At 19.7% G+C, this 5,440-nt stretch overlaps 1 protein-coding gene across 1 annotated transcript, besides 12 other annotated features; it reads left to right on the top strand. All coding sequences in view use genetic code 6, as the record gives it.

Moving 5' to 3' along the window:
* Positions 1–198: 198 nt before the first annotated feature.
* Positions 199–253: a microsatellite.
* A 339-nt stretch (positions 254–592) lies between these two features.
* Positions 593–645: a microsatellite.
* Positions 600–680: a microsatellite.
* Positions 649–699: a microsatellite.
* Positions 700–1,257: 558 nt separating this feature from the next.
* Positions 1,258–1,298: a microsatellite.
* A 63-nt stretch (positions 1,299–1,361) lies between these two features.
* Positions 1,362–1,404: a microsatellite.
* Positions 1,365–1,408: a microsatellite.
* A 193-nt stretch (positions 1,409–1,601) lies between these two features.
* Positions 1,602–1,692: a microsatellite.
* Positions 1,632–1,706: a microsatellite.
* Positions 1,633–1,681: a microsatellite.
* Positions 1,645–1,683: a microsatellite.
* A 9-nt stretch (positions 1,707–1,715) lies between the features above and the next one.
* On the top strand, positions 1,716–5,173 carry IMG5_071660 (hypothetical protein; the record flags this gene model as incomplete). Its single annotated transcript, XM_004036691.1, has 8 exons — positions 1,716–1,982; positions 2,032–2,271; positions 2,335–3,051; positions 3,165–3,505; positions 3,550–4,210; positions 4,269–4,409; positions 4,452–4,657; positions 4,705–5,173. The coding sequence occupies 8 exons, from the start codon at positions 1,716–1,718 to the stop codon at positions 5,171–5,173; spliced, it is 3,042 nt and encodes a 1,013-aa protein (XP_004036739.1).
* Positions 3,074–3,141: a microsatellite.
* Positions 5,174–5,440: the final 267 nt, after the last annotated feature.

Raw genomic sequence — 5,440 nt, 5'->3', positions numbered from 1 at the left:
GATATAATGTTGTATACCAAAATCTTAATTATAAACTTAACTTTTTCTCAACATCATCTATTTATAATTCTTCCAAATGCATATCTATTGAATATAACTCAGGTATTATCTAACCAAAATTACAAAAAGGGATAGGAATACCCATTAAAGCTGCCAAAGTACTTGTAATATCGATTTCTTCTCGTTCTTAATCTTAAATTTTTACAAAACTTTAAAAATCTTTTTTACTAAAAGCTTTTAAAAAACTTTTTTAATGACTATAAATTGTGCATGGACTCTCTTTTTAAAATATTTTTTTTATTTTTAAAAAATTGTAAAAAAAAATACATTCAAGAATTAAAATTAAAGTATTATTAGTCATCTATAAGAAAAAATGTTAAAGTTATTATTAAAAATTTTGATTGTCTTAAATTTATCCTATCATAAAATCAAAAGAAGAATTAGTTAATACTTAGTGTAAATTTTATTCATGAAAAAATTCAGAATTATTCATTTATGGAAAAAGTCTTTACCAAAATTTCCTTTAGCCAATTTAAATTACATATTTTTAAGTATGATTCATTTAATGAAATAAACTATCATCAATAATCTAAAATTAAATATAAATATAAATATAAATATAAATATAAATATATATATATATATCAATTTTTATATATATATATATTATTTATATATATTTTTTTTTTTTATATATATAATATTACTTGCTCTTATTCATATATATATTCTAATAATGAAGCATAACTTCCTGTCATTAATGAACTTATCTCTTGTCCTTAATAACATTATGCTTCCCTATTTAATGGAATTGAGATTTATTTTATATCTTATCCAATGACTGTTTTATTTAATACTTTTTGCCCTTAATATATAAAAAATGCTATTCTATCATATTATGGACCTTCAAACCAAGTTTTTCTTTGCACAAATTAAACTTCTTATTTGCTTTCAAAATGCATTTGCTTTTAAAAAAAAAATAGACCGTATGTAAAAAATATAATGCATATTATTTAAAGAATAAATGTTCGGAATAATGTATGATATGCTTCAATGCAATCTTATATAAATTAAGTCATTTTAAATTGATATTAGTTATATTATTGACTATATTGTTTTTATTATGAAATAATATTTTATTTATTTATATAGAATAATTAAAATTTATAAAAAATTGCTTAAACATAAAATATATTTTTATTTATTTAAAAATATAAATAAATAATAGTTAAAAGATATTTAATTATACTTAAAACAATAAAAATTAAAAATATTTTTATAATAATTAATATTATTTTATGTATTTTTTTTTATATTAAATAAATTTAAAACTTTTTAAAAAAGAAAAATATTTAATGATTATTTTTATATTATTTAATTTATTTATTAATTAATATTTTTATTTATAAATAACAAAATATTTTTATTAATAAAAAAGTTTAAAAACATAAAAAAATATTTTATAAATATTAAAAAATTTATAGGTTTTTTTAAATACTAATATTATGGTTTTAATATTTTTTTTTATTCGTTTAAAATTTTTTATAATAAATAAGTATATTAATTATATTAATATAATCAAATTTGTTTAATACAAATGAAATAAGCTAAATTCTAAAAATTAAGCAAATATATAAAAAAAATAATAAAATAAAGGTATAAAAATAAAACTAAATATAAAAAAAATAATAAAAAAATATAAAAAACACAAAAATATGATAATAAGCCATAACGACGATAGTATGATTTCTTCAAATTCAAATTTAGACGAAAAAGAAAAAATCAAATAGCCAATAAACGACAATGAAAATGAAAAAAACTAAAAACCCAATCAAGATGAAAAAAAGCCTGAAGAAAAAAAGAAAAACGATAAAAAGAAAACAAATCCCCGTAAAGACAAAGGTTATGGTGATTATTTACAAGCTGAAGAAGAAACATCAGACTAACCTCCATTAACAATAGTAGTACAAGGACCCAAACAAGTAATAAAATAAAGTAAAAATTAAAATATATATTTAAACAAAAAAAAAGAGTGGTAAAACAACATTAATAAAAAGTCTAGTAAAGCATTACACAAAGCATTCAATATAACAAGTAAAAGGTACAATAACAGTAAGAGCCTCTAAATATAGAAGAGTAACCTTTATTGAATGTCCAAATGACATAAATGGAATGATTGATTTATCAAAAGTAGCTGATTTAGCATTAATATTAATAGATGCATCTATAGGATTTGAAATGGAAACTTTTGAATATATAAGTTTATTAAAAGTATGTATTTACTTAAAATATAAATATATATATTTATAATTTACTTTTATTATAAAAAAAAAGAGTCATGGATTTCCTAATGTAATGGGAGTTTTAACTCATATGGATTTTTTTAAAGACAGTAAATAATTAAGGAAAACGCGTAAAAAATACAAAAAAAGATTTGAGCATGAAGTTGGAAATGACTATAAATTATTTTATTTATCCGGTATGAAATTCGGGACTTATCCAAAATTAGAAATTTCAAATTTGGCGAGATTTATTTCTATTATAAAATACGCGACTGTTCCTTGGAAAGCAAATCATCCTTTTATAATTCCAGATAGATACGAACATGGAAAAGAAGGCCAAAAGTTTGATGACAATGAATAATTAGATGTAAGTTTTTATGGATGGATTAGAGGAGCATCATATGGAATTAATAATAAAATTCATATTATAGGATTAGGTGATTACGAAATCGGAAATACAGAAATAATTGAAGATCCTGTTCCTATATTAGAATAAAAAGTATTCGAAGAAGAAGATAGTGATGATAATGATAAAATAAAAAAAATAGATGAAGATAATAATGAAGATAGTTGTGATGAGGAGAATGGAAATTAACAAAAAAAAAAAAAAAAGAAGAGAAAAAGAACATTAAAATAACAAGAAAAAATAGTCTATGCACCATTTTCAAATTTAGGTTTTTTAAACTACGAAAAATCTGGAGGATATATAACTATACCAGATGAACATGTAGTTTTTACAAAGAAATAAAAGAAAGAATAATTCGACTAAGTATTATAAATTACTTATTAAGATATATATATATATATATATATATATATATATATATATATATATATATATATATCTTTATATATATATTTTAATATAATCATAAATAAAAGGAAAATATTGATGAAATCATATAAGAAAATGAACAAGTTGTAAGTGATTAAGAACTAGAAGAAGGTGTGAAAATGGTAAGAGAATTATAAGAAATGAATGTTAAAAATTTAAATGAATAATTAAATGATAATGATGATGTAGAGTTAATTTAAGGAGTTTAACTTAATAATCAAGAAAAAAAACAAAACCTTACAGAAACAAAATAGATTGAGTTTCTATAAAAATAAAAAGAAATTATAAATCTTAGATTAAAAGCTAAAAATAATATTTAAGAAATTTCTTATGCAGTTGAACATTCAAAAAATGTTTTGGCTACAGATTTATAAGAATTAATTTACGTGTAATTTTTTATATTCATTTTTAATTTTATTTTTTTTTATGAAGTTCAAATAATAAAGTATGTAATTTCGATTCTTAAATGTTTAAAAGTAAAGAATTATTTACTAGAGAATAATATAAATAACTCGTAAAAAAATAATTTATGGCCGGAACTTTATTAGAAGAAGAACAAAACGATGAAAACGAAGAATAAGAAGATGACCAAAAAACAAAAGCAAAGAAAAAAAGAGAATTAGAAATATAAAAAGAAGAACAAGAACAAGAATAATAAGAAGAAAAAAAAGCTAAAAACCAATAATAAATAAATGCCTTTCTAGATTCTTATTTAGGTCTCTACAAAAAAGGTTCATATGTAAAAATAACCATAAAAAATATCAAATATGGCCATTTTAGAAACTTCGATCCTACCCATCCTTTAGTCTTATGCAGAATAAATCCAGGAGAAGATAACTTTGGTTATTTGAAAGTCCGAATTAAAAAACACAGATGGTATAATACAATATTAAAAACAATGGACCCTTTAGTTTTTTCTATTGGTTGGAGAAGATATTAATCTATTCCTTATTATGTTTCTTAAGACAATGATACTAGATTAAGATATCTTAAATATACGCCTTAACATGACTTTTGTTATGCAATTTTATACGGTAATTTTGCACCTTAGGGTACTGGCTTTATTTGTACTTAAAGCTTGAGTGATAAATTAGTAAATTATTTAAAAAAATATATATATATATATATATTAATATTAATTAATAATAAAGGAAAAATTCAGATTAGCTGCTACTGGAGAAGTACTTGAATTAAACCATAATTTTGAAGTTCTTAAAAAACTAAAATTAATCGGAGAGCCTTTCAAAATTTATAAAAATTCAGCTTTTATTAAAGGAATGTTTAATTCTAATGTAAATAATAATTTATTTTTTACAAATTAATATAAAAAAAAGATTGAAGTTTCGAAATTCGAAGGAGCATAAATCAAAACACCATCAGGAATCAGAGGATAAATAAAAAAAGCAGTAAAAGAAGGACAGCCAGGTTCATTTAGAGCTACTTTTGAAGATAAACTAGTTGCAAGTGATCTAGTATTTTTAAGGACATGGTATAAAGTTGAATTAGAGAAATTTTATAATCCTATATTATCTTATGAAAAGTAAAAAAAAAAAAAAAAAAAAGTAATTAATTTAAACATAAAAAAAGGATGAGGTTAATGAAGACAACATGGGAATTAAGAAAATAATTAAACGTAGAAAACAAACAAAATGAAAATAGTTAATATTAAGATATTGTAAGAACAGAGAAAAAATTTAAACCTTTAATGGTATCTAAAAATTTAGAAGAAAATCTTCCTTTTAAATCAAAAGAAAAAGTAAAGTAAATGTCTTAAAAAGAAAAAATATTAAAAGCAGAATCTAAATTACCGATTAAATAATTAACTTCAGAAGAAGACAAGAAAATATTTTCTTTAATATAAAGATTAAATACTATTAAAAAAGAAAAAATAAAAGCCAAAGAAATAAAAGTTTAATAAACTAAAATTGTCAAATAAGCTAGATAAGAAGGAGAAACTAAAAAATTCTAAAAAGGCAAAAAAGACTACGATAAGGAAAAATATAAACAAAAGTTCTCTAAAAAAAGAAAAAATGACAATAATTAATATGAAGATTGAAAACAAAATAACAAAAATATTATTAGTTATATGTGTTTATTTATTAAAATAAATATAATTTTTTTTTTTAATTAAAAAATAATAAATTAATATAAAAAAAAAATATAGATATTATTTAATTTTTTAAGAAAATATATAAATAATATGTATATATATATATGTATATATATTAAGTATTTTAACATATACAAATTCATTCTAATTTTTCGTTCATAACAATTTTCAAAGCTACAATAAAGCTCAATATAAAATTTGAAAGCAAAGTTA

The sequence above is a fragment of the Ichthyophthirius multifiliis genome (assembly GCF_000220395.1).
Source record: "Ichthyophthirius multifiliis unplaced genomic scaffold scaff_1120509250401, whole genome shotgun sequence".
NCBI lineage: Eukaryota > Ciliophora > Oligohymenophorea > Hymenostomatida > Ichthyophthirius > Ichthyophthirius multifiliis.
This window is presented reverse-complemented; position numbering and strand designations above follow the sequence as displayed.